Source organism: Trichophyton benhamiae (genome assembly GCF_000151125.1).
Source record: "Trichophyton benhamiae CBS 112371 chromosome Unknown contig00074.8, whole genome shotgun sequence".
In the NCBI taxonomy this organism is placed as follows: domain Eukaryota; kingdom Fungi; phylum Ascomycota; class Eurotiomycetes; order Onygenales; family Arthrodermataceae; genus Trichophyton; species Trichophyton benhamiae.
Genome location: NW_003315102.1, coordinates 131,765 through 152,423, shown reverse-complemented (window position 1 = coordinate 152,423; position 20,659 = coordinate 131,765). Strand labels below are relative to the sequence as shown.

The window sequence follows — 20,659 nt, the reverse complement described above, 5'->3', positions numbered from 1 at the left end:
AGGATATCACCCTGTGGCTCATGGTCTTTTTCTTTTTTGTCACTTCTGCTGCTGTCTTTGCCTGCTTAGAGCAAGGGGCCAGAGGTTCTTCTGCCTGCCTCTTACGCGGAGCCATCTTTTCTCTGTGTAAGCGATATCAAAGGTCCTCAGCTGGCTGCGGTGTCAAGGCTGACAGATGGATTGGCTGTTAGAACGAAGGCGGGTTGTGGTTAGTGGAACAGGTAACTGAAGCAGAGAAGTGAAAGAATAAGGCAGGAATTCAACATTAATTTCATTACCTTGCTATAGAAGCAAGCCATAAAATAGGTTTAAAAAGATAGTAGCCACCCTATTGAAGGTTGTCTATATAACTCCTCAAAAGAAATGAGGAAGAAAGAAAGCATCAGGTATTTCGTTTATTCCCTTATCCCCTGTAATGGATGATACGCCATAACCCATTATCCGTCACGCCAGCACAAGCATATATATATAGTCAGTTCAACCCCCTCTGTAGCCATCTGTAGTCTGCTGAAAATTATAAGACAAGGAGTCAAAGGCTCCTGGGATATATACAGGTTCAACTGATCCTCCGGATGATACAATTGTGTAGAGTGCCTCTGGTGAGGTCATGGCCATTCCGGAATGAGGAGTGACGGGCGCAGAGTCAGTAGTCGAGATATTGTCATAAGTATTGTTATTGTTGTTGTTCTTTTGAACGTTAAATGTTCCATTGTGTAAGGTAGCTCCAGTGTATCCAAGCCCTTGAAGCTCAAGCCCATCGATCACACGGTCAAGATCGCCGTAGCCATCGTTTAATTGTTGAAGAAACTCGGCATCAAATCCCATCTCTAAAAGCGGGTCGACCGCGATGCTTTCATTATTCACTCCATGGGGATGGACGGACATAGGGCTTGGAAAGTTGAGGTTATGCGGGCTGTGGGAACCAGGGGAAGGAGTGTAATTGTGCGCGCTGCTTCTGCTCCCGCCTCCACCTTTGAAGCAGAAATCAGAATTATTCCTAGTGCTACCTGCGATGCTGGCCGGATTGCTTGCAGTTGTTGATTCAAACCCAGAGGGAGGAGATAAGGTCCCCGACAGCGCTTGGCGGGGCCTGGAGGAATGGGCTGGAGCCTGCCGTAGGCCCCCATCGGCGGCAAATGGTGGCTGCATGCCCAAATCTTCAAGCTTGATGTCTTCCGTATCCGAGGAATCTTCAAGACCATTGTTTCGCTTCAGAACTTTCAGCCATATTGGATTGTCTGCGCACGTTTGATTCCAGGTATCATCACTTCCATAGACAATCAGTCTAGCTTTTGACTGCAGCAGTTTATCAGTAGGAGTGATGCCTTCGTCAAAGAGCCGTGCAATGTACGCGGAAAGCTCTTTTTCTAATCGTCGGAAACAGCTAGCATCGGTGCGGAAGGGCATCCCGAGGGCTGACATTTCTGTATCTTCGCTTGGTGCAACTTTGTGTTCTTTGCTAAAATTGCGTCCGTATTTTGCTAGATTGAAGGCCTTGGACGCTACCCACGGGTCTAACGTGTTCCTCTCCTGCCCAATCAGATAGGGAGGCATAGAGTTTTCAACACATTCCTCAATATGTGATTCAAACCCCCAGTCACCTCGCCATTGGGAAATTTCTGTCCCAGCCTTAAAATGCGCTGCAAGATGATCAACACGTTCTTTCCAAGTGTTAAAGGTTGCTGAACAGAATCCACATCGGGACTTGATCTTAGTCGTAGTGCTCTTCCAGGCGTCCATCCATGGAGCAAGTTTAACACCATGCATCAAACGCAAGTGTTGATTTAGGTGGTCCTTGCGGTAGAAAGTCCGCTCCTGGACCGACTTTTCCTGACAGGTGCTAAAATTGTGTGTTTCAAGATGGTCCTCATCTGGATTAGGATGATTGCAGAAAGCACATACAAGCTCGCCACTGGCATTAGTGATGACTCCCCCATTTGGCGCACATGTCCACTTGTCAAGGGCAAGATGCAACGACTTCTCATGGCGTTGCCAATCATATTTAGTTGGGAATGAGTCTGTACAAAAAGTACATTGGAAGATCCGGGCAACTCTTGACTTTTGGAAAGGGTTCGGTGCTGCAGCAGATTTATGACGCCGTCGCCGACGTTCTCGGTTTTCGGTTGAGTTCCATGACCCGCGCGAGCGGTGTGAAAAAGCTGAAGCAAATGACATCTCGGACAAACTGGACTTATTCGTGTCCGCGCTATAACCGCTAATTGAATGTGCAGTCAGTTTATTGGAGTAAGAATCGTCGTTGCTAGAGTCAGTGTGGCGTGAGTGCGATTTTAAATGGGGGAAGTCAGATTCCAGATGAGAGATGAAAGAGCTAGTAGCCATGGCCTGAATGATATCTCTTGCCGAAGCTGCTTCGTTTTCCGGTGGAGAATGTTTCCATCTCTCGAGGGGGTTGAGCTCCGAGATATCAACCCCGGGAGGAAGACGCTTTCCGGGGATAGTTACCGCCCCGGGGTACGGGGAAGTACAGCGAGGTGGAGGTCGTACTTTTCCTCGTCGACGGGCGTTTGCCAGCCAACTAGAAATCTGGCTCCTGTTCAATCCAGTTTTCTCTTTGAGCTCGTCCTTCTCGGCGTCAGTTGGGTACGGATGTGAAGCGTGCTCTGAGATCCAGGACTTCAGGACCTTGACGGCTTTAAGTGAAAATCTGACTCCGGATTTGCGGGGCTGTTGTTCTATATCTTTTGGTAGGTTGGAGATCTTTCCAGGGTTTGGTGGTTGGCTTGGTGATGAAGGCCCTTTTGCAGAACTGGCTTCAGACTCGGATTGTTGAGTATCGATGTGATTTTCTTTGGACAGAGGACGGGTAAAACTGCACTTTCGGTATAAAGCAATGCAACAAGTGCAGGCGTTTTGCATAACACCTCTTTGAGCAACGACACAATCCAATCCCATACAACGGCAGAAGTAGCAGGGGTCCTTCACGCGGTGCATAGGATAAGCTCCATCGAGGCTCGAGGGCTGTTGCGCATCGCTGGGTTGGCTGAAAGAAGGTGTAGTATTGGGAGGCGCAGCGTTGTCAAAGCCGGCCAGTATTGGGTCGCAGCGGTCTTGGTCAGCAACTTCGGTGTAGCGGAAGATGTCCCCGTTCTGTCGAGCAGCTTCATCAAAATCGAAATACTCCATGATGAGAGGAGCCTGAACTTTTAAATAAGATGGTCAACCTATTCAGCTCAATATGAAGGTATCCACACGGTCCAGGTTAGACCAATAGGCTGGATATGGCTGGGGGTTTGTTACGAGCTGGTGATCGAGTTTACAAAGTGTCGAAGTAACAAGCCGTTCGGAGGACCGAAGAGGAATAAGCTACCCAGTCAGGCCAGATTACTAGGCCTTGCTCTCGTATCTTCCTCAAAGAGTTATGCAGTGAGATGGGGTTCCTTGGATGCCGCAGTAACAAGACGAAACATGCTCAAGCTGGGAGGAGGGTATTTTGGGAAAGAATGTGAGAAGAGGAGTGATTGAAAATCACCAAGCTGGCTTGAGTCACACTTCTCGTTTCCTGCACGGCGGAGGCTTGGTGCAGTGGGTTTATCCAGAACGACCCTTCGTGATCATGGAGAATTTTCTTCTCAATAGGCTTTTGGCGCTAGACAGGGTAACTATATTTATAGGCAAGGGATGTGCGACATCAGAGACCGCGCTAGTTGGCAGAGCGGGATCCCCCGCCAATGTACTCCGTAAACTACCCATGGTTGATTGAGCGTAGTTACTCAATATGTTGGCCGTTTTCATCCATCCTTTATTTGATTTAATTATTTCGAGGGAGGTGGGTTTCGAGATTGCCAGTACCACCTCAAGGCTCGTCTATTATTGCATTTTCTCCGACTCCGTATGTTTGGGGATCCCTCGGAGGGGCCCCGAGTAGGCCTTTTCTCCCTTGGCATTGGCGGGAAGCAGCATCGCCCTCGCACGACAGAAGGACGGTTCCAGATGCATCATAGTTTTGCACCAAGTCAGCAGGTGTATCAAAGTAGCGAGACTGCAATGACTAGCCTGCAACCCGGTCCCCATTAGGTTATTTTTTCGCGACTTTTATTTTTTATTTTCCTTTATTTTTTACTCCTCAAGTCGCGGTCAGCCGGCCCATTTCCTTAGTTGTGGGGGAGGAAAGGTTGGCTGTGAGAAGTAAAGTCAATCACGGCTGACATAAGGAAATGAGTGGCCGACATTGCACGCCCTTCGTTTGACATCGCGGCCGTTGATGCCGGGAACCCATCCCCACAATTTCTAGAAGAATATCCCCGGTGCATGTTACTTCTTCTTTTTCCTTTTTGGAGGCTCGAAGCACGCCTCTGGAATTCGATGGGGATGGACGAAAGTATACCAGAGCCGTCTGCCCCGGAAGAACCAAAGGCTCTCGATCGAAGTTCCGAACATTGTTGGATTTCCCTCTCCTCGGACTCGTTCAGAAGGCGTCATGACGCCCCCGGTTGACTCTCGCATCGGTCAAGACATCCGATGCTGATCATGTCCGGCATTTCTTCCCAGCGTTATCCATTTGTCAGGCCACTGGGGTATGAAAATAAATATTTAAATGGCCGTGGGTGTCGAGATTTTACACACGTGTCTCCTGCGCCGACCGACAAATTAGCAACCCGGACAAGCACAAAGAGGCTTGGACAACCGGCACCGATTTCCGGCCGGGCTAACCTTCCAGTCAAAATAAAACGTGCCACTATAAATAACTAGCCAAGCATTTTCTCACCCTCCTTTTCAAGGTATTATTTATTTCCCAGGTAAAAGGGGGACGTCTCCATGGCAGAAGTAGCAAGTTATCGATGGTGGTAACGCTCGTCAGATTCGAAGATCTTCAGCGTGATTTGCTGGGAAAGACGGCCGTCACGGCCGGGCGAGGTTTTGGCCTGGAAAATAGCATCTTGTAACGTCATTATCCGCGCAAGAGGCTGCGTCTTGAGTTCAGCCTGTCCATCCAGCTTCAGCACAGCATCTCTCGATCTGACAAACCGCAAAAACAAACTCATCAGCAACTGCAATTCTGGACCAGTTGCATCTGCAGGCGTGGGAGCCAATCATCTCATCTCCCCTGCGTGGACCTACCTGCTTCGGACACTGTTCCATCGCCAGCGTTACTTCGCATCATCCACCGGCCTTGGTCTCAAATTATTGGTGTAAATCGTGTTTGCGGGTCCTCGGAGTCCAGGCATCAGGCTAACAGGAAGCTCAATAATATACTCTGTTAGGAATGATCCCTCCCCAGGACCAAGCCCCAGAACCGGTCACAATATATGCTGGATGGTCAAGCCGATTAAGCATGTTAACGGACGGGTCTCTGTTGTCTGGGAGCGAGGTTGTTAACTAGTTAGTTAGCTTCAGGTTGGGTTGTGCGTTGTTGGCGAGCGGAGATGTCAAATGTTACCCCTTTTTATTGCTTATATAATACACCTTATTGTTATCAGATCCGTAGCTACTTTGATTCTCAGGGGCAACAAGATATCAGATTATTACCAGCTACCTTGTCTGTGACCTATACGACTGTTACCACATCTTTTTGATGTTCAGCTTGCTGCAAGCCAAGCAGCTAAGTTCTCGACAATCAGCTAACTAGCTAGATAGTCGAGGTAACATTTGAAGGGTTCCGTCTTACGCCCTGGTACTAGAGAGCAAGGGATTTCTTCTTATGTACCTTCATCTTACCAGGAAACTTGCTCATACCCCCACGATCCAAGGCCATCAAGGCCCGCAAAAGCTTGAAAAATGGGAGGCACAGGGATGGAGTGCCGTCCCGGCGTTGCTCTATCTTGATTCGTGGGAGGTTCCCTTGCGACAAAACAAACTCATTATATTCTCTCTGGGGCCGAAAAGACCATGTTACCTTCACCCCTAATCCATCGCTGATCTGGCCGAACAAGGCTATAAATTGACATAACTGGAGCGATATACGGATGCACATGAACATTTTCTTGCACGGCTGAAAAATTCACTAGAGCGTTGAAAACAGAAAACTATGCTTACCATATACTATTCCCAAAAAAATTCCAATTTACTCCTCATGAAAACGAATCATGATTAGAAGTGTATGATGAACCTGCCCATGCGTACGCTCTTTCAGCCCGAAATGGTAGCGTTCCATCTTGTCGGCCAGGTAGATGACAATTTCTAGGTAATGCTGTATATATATACCATATTGAGTGTCATACACACCACTAGACTCGGACAGCTTATTCTTTTCTTAAGTGCAAATATCCTTGGCCACTCACAGAAAGGTATTTAGATTGTATAGCTCGCTCCTGGGTCTTAAGATTGTGAGATAAAAGCAAGAGCATTTAACTAGGCCTTTCAAGCTTGATATGTTGGAAAGACTGTTATTCAGGGGATAAATGCACTTCCACCTGGGGACTGACTACTAGAGATTTCAAGAGCATTACATGGTTTGATGTGCAGGGTATCGTCTTCTGTTACGTGTTCTCTGGCCACGAAGGACGCACTAATGTCAGGGGTTCAGGGGGTACCTTTTACTGAAACTTGATACATGAATTCACATATGCAGTTAGTTACCTCCGGCACACTGAGTACCTGGTAGCAAAGCAAAGTCATTGAAATAGTAAACTAGCCAAGTAGGAGCCCAGATATGCTGACCAGTTATTTATAGAAATTGTAGCTAAATGAGGCAGTTTTCTCAAACCAATTCTCCCATCAAATAGACACTAGTGGCCCCTTAACGTCAGTGCAACTTTTGATAGTAGCAGGGCTTGTTAGCTGCTGGCTAGTGCGAAGCTGAGTATGGCTGATAGTTTGTAGGGATAGGTAACAGGTACCTACGCAGCTATTATGCTGGTACTTCCGGGGTGATACGAGAGAGGCTGGAATTAGAAGCAAAAGAGCGGTTATTCTTTGGCCTCTCCATATATCACGAATCAGAGACAACACTGGAATTTTCTGTGAGTCTCAGATGAATACTGCTCTTGAAATCTTGAGAATTCGCATTTGGTAAATGGTCTGGCCTATGTTGAACAAAGTAGAGCGGATACGGAGTAATTCAACAAAGTATGGTACCTTACGTCGAGAGATGGGTGCTTGCTGTGTTGCAAGTGTATCAATTATGATATGAGGCGTATGATTATTTATAACAGCCAGCAGCATAACAGGTATTTAGTTCCCGTCTAGTTATTTACTCCACCAAAAGCTAACACTAATACCAGCTTGCAATCCTCGAACATAGTGCCACCAGCCGATAGGGATGTATAGGCATTCGCCCTCTTGTAGAATTGTTTCCACATACTCTGCTTTGAAAAATCCAGGCCAAAGCTCTTCCCAGGTTTCTACCTCTGCGGGGGATAACTCAATGGCTGATATGTCAACTTGAGATGTATTGGACATGTCTATTTGCTCCTGGCCTGCATCACCCTTCTTCTCCATGGTAGATGCATCCCAGGCTTTATGGTTCACAACTTCTTTTCCACGCGGGTAAATTTGAGTTGCTGGAGTGTGGGGAGAATAAAGACGAATATATTTTGCGCCAACCACTTGAGCCAGGATGTTATGATATGGATCGTGATGTAATGGAGATATTGTCCATGAAGGCCCTATCCAAGTATTAATTATGGGGTCAGCCGTGGCAATATTATCACTGAGACCATCTTCGCCATCCACACTGTCATGGTATTCAGTAAATTTTCCTTTATTACCATGAGGCCTCGATACTTCCCCTTGTTGGCCTTCCTTTGGACTGTTTCCGTTGTCTGCTTGTTGTATGTTCTTTTTATATAGAGGAGTACCCGGTTCAGGTTCGGGTGGTTCGGCATAGCAGTAATCGGGAATACAAATATCTTCCTTCAATGCCGGAATCTGAGTCAAAAGGTCATGCTGTGCCATATAACCAGTCTGTGCTTCCTCACCAGTTGCACTGGTGCTTCGCCATAGAAAGTCTTTTGCAAATTCGACAAATGGCATAATCCGTTGGCCCCAGCCTTCGTCAGTATACGACCTCCCAACCTCGACGGGAACCAATCTCCTTCCGCCAAATGTCCTTTCCGCCCAGTATTTGGGTGACGACCATGGCCGTGAAGACAGGGCTGGCCAGTGGTCGATCGCATTGGTTATAACTACGGGCGTCCGTATATTCCATATGTGTTCTGTAAATTCCTCAAATGTAAGCTCTGCAACCCGGGGGACAGGGTTCTTTAAGGAAGGCTGAGGGGCGTAATCTAAGGGAAATAAACTGCTTCTCTCCCCTAGCTTTTGTCTCTTAACCGGCCTAGACGGAAGTAGGTGAGGAATCTCAGTTTGGCCGGATGGTATAGACGAGATAAATGAGGTAACATAATCCACGGGAAGGCTTCCTTGGAATGTAGATAACAGGTCCTCTATTAGTCTTGTTCGGCGAGGAGCACCAGTCATTATCAAAGCTTTATCCAGTATGTGAATCACATCCGATACCCAAGGATAAACAGTAGGAGAGTCCGCCTCCAAGTATTCATCATCTTTTCCCTCATCCAGTGATCCACTCAGGCATACTTGCTGTGCATTATCTTCTTTCTTCCCGCTAACATGGCTGGCCTTGTCACTGCGTTGGATGTGTTTCTTCAGTAGCTGGCATGCTTTGATTAGGCTGGCATCAGTGTAAAGCCTCCGCCAACAATCTTTCACATCCTTAAATGGAAATATTCTTAGATTCGTGTCAGCGAGTTGGAGGGCACTGTCTGGTGTATCCAGAAGAGCAGTTTTCAGTTTCTCAACTTCATATCCATAACATTCCAGAATTGGGTCATAGGGATCAGGAGCAGATATTGAGAATATTGCCCTGTTTATAAGTTCATTTAATGCAGTCATTAGCACTGAGCAGAGGTCATATATCCCGTAAGCTTTTCATAGAAGAGATAAAGCAGCTGGGGGATGTAAGAATAATACCGATTTACCGCCTAAGCTCCTCCGTGGACGTATCATTTGTTAGAAAAAGCCAAACTGCGGTTGATTTGCTGACATAATCTATATGACTTCTGGACATAAAGATCTGTGTCCAGTTATATTGTCCGCCAAGCTTATTCTTAGTCAGCAATGATAGCCAATAAGATCCTCCTCACACCATTCATTCTAATTATAAATAGAGTTAATATAAACTTTAAATTTACGAACTCACGAATTTATGACTAATCTAAAAAAGCCAAAGGAACGTCTTCTGCCTGCTTGCGTCGATTGATGTTGTTGATACCAGTCTTCAAGGATAAAAAAAGGGGGGATGAGATAGGGTCATAGAGACGCTTCTGTCTTGAATACCATGCATATTAAGGAGGCATTTGATGTTTTAAATTTTGAGTTCATCACCATCAAGCTTCAATTATTAATACGAGAGTGACGAACCGAGTCAGTGGGCTAGTAATAGCTTATAAGATGTGCTTCTGCCTGTTCCTTACTTTGGCACGCTCAAGATGGATAACTTCATCGTAAGGAAGCGGCGGAGGACACCATCCACAGCCACCAGCACAAGTTTAGGGGATATACGCGATGATAAGCGTCTTAGTTCCGGGAACCTTGACCATGAGGAAGAGGACTCAACAGACGTGAAACTGGCTAAACTGGCGTCTATCTTTCCAGATATCTCGCCAGGTGAATTATTAGATCTCCTCATAGCCAATGACGGCTCTATCGAAACCACTACTTCATCCCTTATTGAGCATGGTATTGCAAGGAAGAAAAATAAGCAAGTAACCAGCAACTCTGGGTCTATCCAAAGCTCATTGTCGTCTTACAGAATACGGTTGAACTCTGACCGAGAAATTAATTCCCCTAACCTTCTTCCAACTCGCAAAGGCAAAACTCTTCATTTATACTCGCCTGATGATATATCACGGTACACATCCTGTACACTGATACATAACTTTCTCCCACCAGCCGAGGCAGCAGCTTTATTGAAGGAGCTTCTAGAGGAGTCACGAACCTTTGCCCGGCAAAAGTTCCAATTATTCGACAATGTTGTATCAAGCCCGCACTCTGCCGGGTTTTATGTTATGACGGAAGAAGAGCAAAAGGAGCAACAATCCCAGTACTCATACTATGGGAGCCTCAGGAACGATGTTCGCAAAGTGACACCAGAACTGCGCCGAGTCTCGGCCATTGTTAAGAAGACCGTGAACCAGGAAATTGAAAAGCGAGTGAAGACATTTTATCCAAATGGCAAAAAACTGAAATACCAATCTCCCAGGGAGTGGGAGCCAAATGCCGCCTTCGTCAATTGCTACGACGGCCCCACTGAGAGTGTGGGATACCATTCTGATGAATTGACGTACTTAGGGCCCAGAGCAGTCATTGGCAGCCTGAGCCTTGGTGTCGCCAGAGAATTTCGAGTGCGCAGAATTGTACCCCCTGACGAGGATGAGGATGGAGATGCCGATAAAAATATCAACGGGGAACATAGCCAGAATATTAGCAAAGAGGAAAAACAAAAGTCCAATCTTTCCCGCTCGGATATACAAGGCCAAATCTCAATTCATCTACCACACAACTCTCTTCTGGTGATGCATGCCGAAACTCAGGAGGAATGGAAGCATAGTATTGCTCCTGCGCAGACTATCTCGCCTCATCCCATATCTGGTAACAAACGCATTAATATCACCTACCGATGGTATCGAGACTCACTACATCCAAAGAAGACTCCTCGATGCCGCTGTAATATGCCTTGTGTTCTACGCTGTGTTCAGCGGAAACGGGAAACCCGGGGGAAATATATGTGGATGTGCTATTCTAGTTATGCGCCGGGGAAGCAATCATGTTCTTTCTTCCAGTGGGCAAAATTTGATGATGACGGAGAGCCAATCTGGGATGAGAATAGTACCAGGGATCACTGATGGTCTGCATTCCTTCCTAGATAAGCCCCTGGAAAAAGTCATAGAACGGAAGCCCGAACGACTTTCATTATTTCCATATTAACTGCATAAAGGAATATCATGCTAAACATCTTTAGCCCTCCTTCCTGTTTCCATGGATCCGCATAATTAAAAATGAGACTTAACAGTTTCATCATGTTAAACCCCACAACTGTCATGTCAACAACCAACATTTGAACATATGCTCCAAGTACTACCGGCTAAAATCACTTAATGTATTCGAGCAAAAGGATCTTCCAAACGATGCAAATGACCGTACCCGGGAATCCTGCTTAGGGATTGCTGTGAAGTTATTGGATCAGCATGTTTGCAAATATCCTTATATGGGTTCATGCTTCCAAAAGGAGACATATCCCTATATGACACACAATTTTCCCTCATAACTGAGGCCTCATTTGCAATATCTTTTCCGGACTTCTTTGGCTGATGACCATTTCCAGCAACATTGCTGGCGATCTGTTGGCGTTTCTTGACTGAAATAACCTCACTGTCGATCGGAGGTTTTATGATCTGGCGATGGCTGATTGCAGAATTACTTCGAGGAGCTGGAGGTTTTACACTATCATCCCAGGTAACTGCTTTGCGAGATCGAGGAATAGTAAATTTATTCTTTGTCAAAAGAATGGTGTTTCCAGATAGTGCTGAGTGTTTATACTCAAGGGATGCAGTGATGTTGTGTTCGTTATTAAGAGTATTACTCGCTGGTTTGAGCATTCCTTGAAGTTGATCGATCATCCGGTCCACGGTTGACTCGTTCGGAGTGTGTGGTTCATTCTCCCTGATAGCTGTGGCAGGGCCACTGTTGATAGGACCTTGCAACTCGGGGATAGGTTTCACTTTAACTAGAACCGTCCATGATTCGCCGAGTCGAAGTACACTCCGGTTAGTGTCTCCAAGAATGGCCTCAATTTGTGAATCAGGCCCTGCTTCAAGCTGCAATACAAGATTGTGAAGGTATCCTGAATCAACACCTATCCTAAGATGTTGAATAGCAAACTGCAGCTTGCTTCTAAAGGTGAGGTCCACCGAACTTTGCTCTTCACTACCAAAATTGGTTCCAATGTGCCAGCCTTCCAATGACTGACAGCTGTTAATCATCATGGCATTGTCAGGTGATATGGTATGGTAGCGCAACTTATCCCCATTAGACTCTCCCGGAATCAGTACTGTACTTCCTGCACTAACAAGAAACATATGACAAGATGCTCCTCTGCTTGAGTGGCGAATCAGGTAGTTGGAGGCCTCCTTTATAGCTCCTGCTAAACGAGACCGGCTTGACTCGCCATGAGGTAGCTGGAAAGCCGGAAGTGACCGGAACAGAATCTCAACTGTGTCTAGACTGTAAGATGATAATGGCATCAGAATGTTGAGGTTTTGAGTAGGATCGGGAGATATACAGCAGATGGCGATTCTGTCTATAAGTATATCTAATACAGAGGCCAGCTGAAATGCGTTCCTACACGCGGCCTTCAGCATTCCTTCTGAAACCCTTGCCCTAACAGGTCTTGTTAGCCGATATAAAGACGCAATGTCAGTAGAAGCTGAAGACTTACGAATTATCAACCAGTATCATGACATCCAGTGGGATATCCGCCTCGTATGGTCCATTTATATTTACACCACTCGTAAAATCATTGATACTAGCTGTAACGACAGCAGATACCCACGTTGAATTATTCTGTCCAGGACTAGATTTCAGAGAGTTCGGCACTAGGTTGACAGCTGCCGACGTGATTGGGATATTCCGGGGGATGCGAGGTATTTGGGCGATGCTGTCACGGGGCTTAGGAGCCAGGAGATTGTCACCTACAAAGGAAAGGGTTTGGTGCCTATGGATTTGGGCTTTCTCGTAAAGGCCGTCACAGGACTTTTTTCCTGTCCGTATATCTGTGTGTCCTCGCAAATTCACTTCAGACCCTTTCCCTCGAATAATAGAGGCTTTTTGTAAAGAAGGAAGTCTGAAGCCATGTGCTCTAGCAGTATTGTCTGCTTCGTTGCCACTACATTCACGGCTCCTGAAATCAAGTGCGTTGATAGCACGAGACAGGATATTTGGTCCTTTTGGAGTTGGCTGGCGTTGTCGAACGCCTGCAGATGACGCCCTACCATCCCAAACGCGCTTTTCCTAACAAGCCCGGGCAGTATTAGCAACCAGTATAAAAAACCATAATGCTTTATTATCAACGTACAGCTGTGAGGTTTTCCATAGCTTTTGGATGAAGAGCGGTAGCCTTATGTAGACGCTGGTGTTGCCTCGCAGGTATAGGCTTATTGCTCCTCACCACGTTCTGGGTAGTTGATAGAGGAAGAAGTGGCGGGCGAACAACATGAGAAGAGCGCCTCCTTGGTATACGACAAGGTGAGCAGGCGTTCTTCTTGACTAAGTCTGCTGCGTTTTCCTTTGCCTTGGGAAATATCTTTGATATCTCCAGTGGTTTTGGAGTTGGGGTGTCGGTTAAATTGTGCGTCGAGTCCATGCTTGCAACGCGTCTTGCTCGATCAACGTCGCCAGTCACGCGAAGTGTTAATCTAGAAAATACGGCTAGCCCTAAGTCAAGTATCTACAAAGGCAGAAGATTGGGCTATCTTCCTTTGTATGATATTGGCTTAGGCTGGATAACACGCTACTGGGAACCCACTCTAGACGTGCTCTTTTAGCTCCACTGGGTTTTGGTATATATCTGAATAGCTTTCACTGGAATCGCTTTGCTTGGTTGAATCGAAGGACCACGGAGGGTCAGATCGGCTTCTCTTATGTCGACGTCGAACACGGCGGCGGTTGTTCCGGATGCTCCAGTACTCGGCACAAGCCAGCGCGCCAACAAATATAGCGAACAGTAGAATTATAGGCACAAATACTAAGCCAATTATAATCAGGGTTCGGTCTCTTTCACTTCGTCGGGCTAGCTGCATCTCGAATATGCTGTGGCCGTTTGCTCGCAAAACATAGTCCAGGGCAAAGGTTCCTTTGGGGGCGAGAAGCCAGGCTAGTTGCAGGGTGTGAAGGGTGTATATTGGATTTTGGGATGTGATGCTGATGCAGGTCGGATTTCAGACAAGTCATATTATTATACAATAATACAATCCAAAATGGCCCGGGATGTTTATTTCCAACAGATGTATACATACATGCATATATGTATAGCTTCTTCACAAAGGAGGCTACGCTTAAGGGAGCCGGAAGGTACAACCCAGAGAATAAAACCCGAACGCCGTGGATCTAGAAGCCGGGGCAGGGCAGAGCCAAAACAGAGCAGAGTAGAAGAAAGCAAAGAGGTAGAGGAAAGAGCAATGTGCAGATGTATATATTCTCAAGGCTAAGCAACTGAGAGCGAAATGCAGGCGTATGTAGGGTATCAAAAGGAAACAAGCAATGAAACTTAAGCCAAAGGCCGAGGATCAGGCTGACTTTCTTGAAGGGCAAGAATCTCTTCTTTTATATTTGTCAGGACACTGTGGTCCAGCTTCTGAAATCGGATCTGTCAAGTATCAAGTCAGTAATTAAGTAGATGCATAAGGCAAATGGCATTCTAAAACGTATTTGAAACGGGCCATTCTTACCATGTCATCCCCTGAACTTCCAGCTCGAGACGAGCTCCCAAACAGTACCGATTCGAGAAAGCTATGATGAATATTCTCCTTAACTCTCTTTAGCCAGACACCTTCCCAATTCCATTCACCGGGTGAACGGGCCTGTGGGCTGCTTCTCTGTATACTGTCTGGACTCAAAGTTCGCCCCAGTGTCGAGGGAGAACTGGCTCCTGCATCCTTGCTGGATCGGCGTTCAGTTGCCGGTCCTGTCCGTGGATGGCGACGATGTGCACTCCAAGCATGCCATGCATTTGGACACCCTGTAGCCTCCAGTGGGATTGAATCCAAAACAGTTTCGTCGTCAAATGTTGAACGGATATACTCAAGAAGATCCAAGGCAGTAACGTCAGTAACGTCAGATTTTTTTGGGTCCCGTATGTCGCAGGGAAGAGGTAAAATCCGGCTGATGATTTCATCAGTGCTACTCTCTACCAGGCCACTGTCCGGCTCTACGTGAACGCCAATATTCCCCGGTTTTTGACCACTTGTACTCCTAGATGATGAAAGAGAGCCAACAGTGCTCCGTTCTGTCTTTATAAACCAATGTGGAAAGCCATGCCGGAGGCTAAACCCACCAGGCGGTAGCTGCTCTTCAATTGTGCCCGTTACAGAATCCAGATCAGACGGCCGGTTCGAGTATGTCTGTGTAGTCAAAGGTACAACTAGAGGGTGGAATATAGGCGTAGTAAACGTAACGAGCGGTGGAAGGTCAGGATATAAGGGCGGGAATCGGATTTGAAATCGAAGAATGGCCGATGCATAGGGACCTATTACGCTGTTTAGACTCGAAATTATGGTAGGCAACCTAACTCGGAACAAGCGCATTATACCTTTCTGAACAAACAGTACACCAGACCATAGGGCGGGATCACTTGGAGAAAGGCTCACGTATACTCCAACTGGAGGAGACACCTTGATACTCGCACTATGCAATCGTCCATGTTAGCTTGTGACGTAACCGGCAGTCAAACAAATTAAGGGGAACTCCCGAAAAGCAGAGAGACTTACAACTCAAGACGAAGTTGCTGTCTGCGGAGAGCTGCAACCCTGGGAAGCTTGCTACTCGACATTGTTCTCACGGAGACTCAGCCTCGGTGAGTGCCGTGTCGTGTTGGTTGTGGGCAAGGTAATTGAGGCGTTGGTACTCCGTAGAATATTCCCTATCATGAGGTTGGGATAGGTAACTAGTTAACTAACTCGTTAGTAGGCAGTTCGAAGGCTTGGCACTATCAGCTGCCAGGATCTAGGTCTACAGCAACAACTCGACGGAAAACATCCCAAGATTAGTTATACCACAGGACGGTATGTCAAGTAAACAAAATATTACATTCTAGCAAATCTATATGATACACAAGTCCATGCAAGAGAAATTACTTAATATGCGCCGTCCATGAGTTGTACAATCCTCTCGGGAATGACATTCACTCCCTGTGCATTGATAGCACTAATAGGGATGGAGAATATGCGATTCCGCCAAGCATCTTCTTGCTTTGAAGGATGTTCAATAATTCCTTTCTCAACCTGACCAAGGTAATCCTTCAGAGCTGTGAAATTCTCTTGCGTGCCTGGCAGGTCGGCCTTGGTTCCAATCACGAACCATGGTTTCGAGTAGATATTATGGCTGGCATACACAAGAGGTTGAAGGGATGAGTCTCTTGCCGGCGGAGGCGGAGAGCTGGCATGGCCTTCATCTCCCATCCACTCATTCACTCGTGGCTCGTCTAGGTTGTCCGTAACTGGAGTCCATGGAGACAATCGAGACTGGGTATCTAGGCTTAGCTCACGGTCCCGCATAGACTGATACGCACCAAGCTCGTTCCATAAGCCTTTAAGCGCCGTCACTGCATCTCCTGCGCTGAGGTCCACCACAAAGGCAAGGATTCCAGCACGCTCCACATGTCGTAAAAACCCCAGCCCAAGGCCTTTGTCCAAATGGGCATTTTCGATCAGCCCAGGAATATCAGCAATTGTAAATCGTGGGCGCGGGGCCCGTCCTGGAGTTGCCAGCCTAGCCTTCCGTTGGGAATAGTCGTCCAGTACAACAGTGCCAATATTAGGTGACAAAGTCGTGAACGCCCAGTTTCCTACACGAGTCCGGCTATTTGTTATTGAGCGTAACAAGGTACTCTTGCCAGCGTTCGGCAGACCAACCAATCCTACATCGGCAAGTAATTTGAGTTCTAGCTCGAGTTCGAGCCTCATACCTTGCTCGCCTTTTGTAGCGAACATAGGTCTCCCAATCGACTTTGACACGAAATGTGGGTTCCCAAGGCCTCCTACAGCGCCTGCTGCAAGGATAATTGGTGAATCCATGTGCCTAGAAAGATCGAGGTATATTGGCGCAGCAGGCTGTACAGCTGCAAGATCGGGCCTTCTCGGTGGGCCAAGTTCCGGGAAATCAGTTGCAAAGTAATCTGAGGGCTGAGAGCCAGGGTATAACACCCACTGATCCCTCCGTGAGTTTATTGCTTGCAAGGCCTTTGTCCTGCTGCCGAGCTCTCGAGTGAGCTCCTTCAGTTCTCGTTCCTTCTCTGCCACAGGGTCGAATCTTTCGATCTCGCGTACCACTGTTCCAACAGGAACTTGCAACAAGACATCTTCTCCTCTTACTCCTCCTTGTGATTTACCTCTTCCATTTTTGCCTCTACCAGCTTTTATCACGCCTCTTCGTGCCAACTTGTGTAGACTTGTCTGGCCTTCAACGGCCTGTATGAGTATGTTCCCTCCGGTGCCTCCGTCACCACCATTCGCAGGGCCATGTTCTAGGTATTTTAGACGCAGGAACGCAACGCATCCTGATCCTCCCGAGCCAGTGTGAACGGTAAGAGAGCATCGGTCTTGAAATATCGATCGGCCATAGTCTGATGGAGCCGGGTTTAGGCGGTTGTTCGTCTCGCTACCGATCGATTGAGAGGAATGGTCGTCGGGAGATATCCTATTACTCGTATGGAGACTAGAAGATAATCGAAAGTGTTTGAGGTTTTTGGTGGCCCTTAATGCACTCCTGGGGGCCAGATTGGCAGATGGGCTGAGCAACAAACATGGGTAAAGAAATGGCATCAAAGTGCCATTGAGCTGAGCCATAAAGAGGAAGGAAATGGAAATTGCGTATCCCTTGTCAAGGAACGGAATAAAATTCCTCTGTATGGTATCTTCCCGTCACCAGCCGTCTCCTTTTCGCTGCACTGACTCTGGTCCTTCTCGCTCCTCACGATCTTAAAGTTGATAGCCAAAAAAAAAAAAAGATAGCGCCAAGACTGATGTCTATTACGTAATAATTCTCGGGTTACTAATCGATCTTTAATCGATAATTTGCCGTGTTCAAAACACGCAGAATGATGAAGAAACCATTATGAATATTGACGGAGCCGGAGCAGGTCAACTGACCAGCTTATTCCCGTTCACTGCTAGAGGGGAAGGGCCAGTGTGGTCTGAGGAATCAAAGTCAAGGACGGCTTGCTTGTAAGCTAAGTCCAAGGCCCAGTAGTGCTGCAGCTGTGCAACATGCTACGATACTCACCAAGGCGGAATGAACTCCCAATCATTGGTTTACTATAGAAGTACACCATAGAGAAAGGGGCAGTGACAAGCCATCGAATGCACATTGCACGGGAACGCGGGTTTACAGATCATATCAATCAAGGCCTAACTTCTTGGACATTATCTCCATTACGTATTGGCCGAGAACCTATATCATGCTTCATCCAAGTGATAACGATTTACAATTCCCCGAGTTGAACAAACGAACTCTCGAATAGAAGACGGACAAGTATGGGATCATAAAAAAAGACGTTAGGAATACAACAAGGGTAACTCCACATTTACAGACGGGAAGTCTTACTGTTCAGGAAAATGTCCATGTGAGCAGGAAGCGATGAAAGCAAAAAGAGCTGCCTGGATATGTTCATCCTCACTTCTTCTTTTTTTTTTCTTGCCCCCGCCTGCCAGGTGAGGGATAGACAAGCAAAATGCGAAGAGTGGATCAACTTATTGTGCCTTGGTGAAGCCTAAAAGTGAGTTGTCGGATTACATATGTCCTCCGTATATCCATTCGGAGAAGTCTTCCATCAGGGAAAGGAAGATCGTAAGGCTTTCTCCTTGTGCTCCATAAACAAAGCACAACGAGCAATGAGTTACTTACTTAGATTGATCTCGCCAAGCTAAACGGAACCAGTGCCGCTCGCCCGTGGAGGCCTGTCTCTGTGGGTTTTCCCCAAGTTCACAGGGATTAGCCATGCAGAGGTTGGAAGCTTTCCGTGTTCCCTGCCGCTCCTTGTGGAACAACCGGGACTGCCAACTAAACGTGTCTCTTGATTTGCTGTTGGATTGCCGAAATGAGAGATTGAAATTTCTTGTACCAATGGAAGAAGCATAGTTGATGGGGGTTTGAGGGGAGGGCCCAGTTGACGGTTTTTGGGCACCCAAGGGTTCGAGGAGAAACGGCAGCGAAGAAAGTAAAATAACATAATATAAAAATAATATAACCCTCATGGCGAAACATGACACGTAGTGTGAGCGTGTGAAGGAGCTGGGGTCCCTGGCTGCATCTGTTATCTTCGTAAGACCGTGTTTCCGAGATCCTGAGCCTCAATCGTAGGAGGCCACTATCCCAAAATCGTCAGTGTGACCAGAAGAAACAATGTGTAGATACCGAGACTGCGGTACAACGTGCAGAATCCTTTTGCGCCGTTTCCGCTAGCCTCACCCCAGGATGACAGAGTTATTAATAATAATTAATTAACTATCATATCTGTCAGGCTGAGAAAGGACTGGCAAGGGTTGGAAACGAAACTAACGGATCGTGCCATGGTGCCAGGTCATCAGCACCTTAGCATACATCACGATGAAGGTCGAAACAGAAGGCTCCGTAGTTAGGAAAGGGGATAGGGAAAAAAAAAAAGAAGAACAAGAGAGAGGGCGGCCTGGATGCAACCAGGTCGCTGGTACAGCATGCAGTTGAAAGAATAACCACCCACTAGACTCGCACAACCAGGAAAAACACTTTTATCTTGAATTTTGCTTGTTCTGAATTACCGAACCGTTTTCGCTGAAATACTCGCCATCACGTAGGCATCAGGGCAGCTTTAATCGGGAGGAGGCATAATGCCGTGGCCCAGACAACAGATGGGAGTTCTTGATCAATCAAAATCCATTTTATCATGGCGCCCTGATGGTTGACCGTCCACCGCCTGAACCCAAAATATCTGCCAAAAAAAAAAAAAAGGCTCACAGAGAGCTAGTTTATGGCTCGGGAATTGAACGGAAAGGAATAAACCCATTGGCCCAGCCCATAGCAGGTAGCAGCTTGATTTTCGTTGAGGACGGGATTCTCTTTTTTCTTATTCGCTTTTGGTTCATATTCTTTTGGGCACCTCTACTCTTCGCCACAGAGGATTCATAGATGGAGAGCTGGACCAACCAGCCACCTGGACACAGGCGATAGAAAGACCGCAAATGGCGAGGTACATGGGTACTTTTTCTTCGCCTGCAGCAACTATATCCTGCTGACATACTCCGTATGGAGTCAACAATCAGCCCGCATTCATCAGTCATCGTGGTCTGTCTGTATGTAGCCAAGCAGAAAGAGCATCAGCAGGATGCAGGTCATATCCGAAGAGCCTATCTCATTTTCGTCTTCAGCTCCTGCATCCATCGCCGTCAGGCCGGCCTCCATGAACCGACAAGCGGGCCTCCTAGGTCTAGTTCATACAGCTAACCAACTGTTTCTTTTTGCTCTGAAGAGAGGGTCCATCAGCGCGACTCGCGCGCCTCGCCTGATAAACAACAGCGCAGAGTGGAGCGCCTCTACTGACTGACTTGGTTAACGAGTCAGAAGGGAGTCAGGATGCATTCGATCCATGTAAGTATGTGTACGGAGTACAGAGCACATAAGTAGGTAACAAACGTACCGACAGGACGTGGGGGGGGGCACCAAGCATGCCCATCCCATCCATCGCGTATCTCAGCATCAGCTTGTTGGGTCGTTGTTGGTTGCAAAATAAAAAATAAAAATAAAAAAAAGGGGGGGTGCAGGGGGAAAGCTGGATAGGTATGCGCGAGACCCCGTGACTCCGACCCGACGACGACGACTTGCCGCGGGAGGGACATCCCAGTCCGGATCCAAGACCTCCACGACGATACGACGGATGGGCATCCTCTCGCTCCAGCGCTGGTGGGTGCTGGTTGCGTCCATGTCGAGTGCTCAC

At 47.1% G+C, this 20,659-nt stretch overlaps 5 protein-coding genes across 5 annotated transcripts; 1 reads left to right on the top strand and 4 right to left on the bottom strand.

Annotated features, from left to right (window-relative positions):
• Positions 1-477: 477 nt before the first annotated feature.
• Positions 478-3,144, bottom strand: ARB_00053 (homeobox and C2H2 transcription factor, putative; the record flags this gene model as incomplete). Its single annotated transcript, XM_003013560.1, has 1 exon — positions 478-3,144. The coding sequence occupies one exon, from the start codon at positions 3,142-3,144 to the stop codon at positions 478-480; it is 2,667 nt and encodes an 888-aa protein (XP_003013606.1).
• Positions 3,145-7,146: 4,002 nt separating this feature from the next.
• Positions 7,147-8,811, bottom strand: ARB_00052 (uncharacterized protein; the record flags this gene model as incomplete). Its single annotated transcript, XM_003013559.1, has 1 exon — positions 7,147-8,811. The coding sequence occupies one exon, from the start codon at positions 8,809-8,811 to the stop codon at positions 7,147-7,149; it is 1,665 nt and encodes a 554-aa protein (XP_003013605.1).
• Positions 8,812-9,407: 596 nt separating this feature from the next.
• On the top strand, positions 9,408-10,823 carry ARB_00051 (uncharacterized protein; the record flags this gene model as incomplete). Its single annotated transcript, XM_003013558.1, has 1 exon — positions 9,408-10,823. One exon carries the CDS (start codon positions 9,408-9,410, stop codon positions 10,821-10,823), a length of 1,416 nt encoding a protein of 471 aa, XP_003013604.1.
• A 249-nt stretch (positions 10,824-11,072) lies between these two features.
• ARB_00050 (uncharacterized protein) lies at positions 11,073-13,339 on the bottom strand (the record flags this gene model as incomplete). Its single annotated transcript, XM_003013557.1, has 3 exons — positions 11,073-12,318; positions 12,416-12,987; positions 13,052-13,339. 3 exons carry the CDS (start codon positions 13,337-13,339, stop codon positions 11,073-11,075), a joined length of 2,106 nt encoding a protein of 701 aa, XP_003013603.1.
• Positions 13,340-15,827: 2,488 nt separating this feature from the next.
• On the bottom strand, positions 15,828-17,537 carry ARB_00049 (uncharacterized protein; the record flags this gene model as incomplete). Its single annotated transcript, XM_003013556.1, has 1 exon — positions 15,828-17,537. The coding sequence occupies one exon, from the start codon at positions 17,535-17,537 to the stop codon at positions 15,828-15,830; it is 1,710 nt and encodes a 569-aa protein (XP_003013602.1).
• Between the last annotated feature and the right edge of the window lie 3,122 nt (positions 17,538-20,659).